General features: G+C 48.6%; 1 protein-coding gene across 1 annotated transcript in view; it reads right to left on the bottom strand.

Moving 5' to 3' along the window:
- Window positions 1–319, bottom strand: part of myrfl (myelin regulatory factor like) — a 14,890-nt gene that overhangs the window by 5,365 nt on the left and 9,206 nt on the right. Inside the window, exons 20-21 of the mRNA XM_025057194.1 lie at window positions 214–262; window positions 3–48 (exon numbers count right to left, since the gene is read on the bottom strand). Of these exons, the coding sequence (XP_024912962.1) occupies window positions 3–48; window positions 214–262 (95 nt within the window). The remainder of the gene's footprint in view (window positions 1–2; window positions 49–213; window positions 263–319) is intronic.

The raw sequence follows: 319 nt of genomic DNA, 5'->3' as shown, positions 1-319 counted from the left end.
GCTGCTGGTTCTCTTTGATGGTGAACGACTGGATGGTGGTGTTGGTCCCTGACGGAGGAAGACAAGAACGGTTCAGTTCTCAGAACTGTTGGGTTCTCAGAACTGTTGGGTTCTCAGAACTGTTCGGTTCTCAGAACTGTTCAGTTTACAGAACTGTTGGGTTCTCAGAACTGTTGGGTTCTCAGAACTGTTGGGTTCTCAGACAACACTCACAGTCTCTGGCGCTCTTCAGCTGCTGGTACAACTGTTCATTTGTTTCGACTGTAATCAAACAGACAGAGTCAGTTGAATATTGTGGGCGTGGCTAGTCGACCCCCTC

Source organism: Cynoglossus semilaevis, chromosome 8 (assembly GCF_000523025.1).
Source record: "Cynoglossus semilaevis isolate Cse_v1.0 chromosome 8, Cse_v1.0, whole genome shotgun sequence".
NCBI classification, from domain to species: domain Eukaryota; kingdom Metazoa; phylum Chordata; class Actinopteri; order Pleuronectiformes; family Cynoglossidae; genus Cynoglossus; species Cynoglossus semilaevis.
This window is presented reverse-complemented; position numbering and strand designations above follow the sequence as displayed.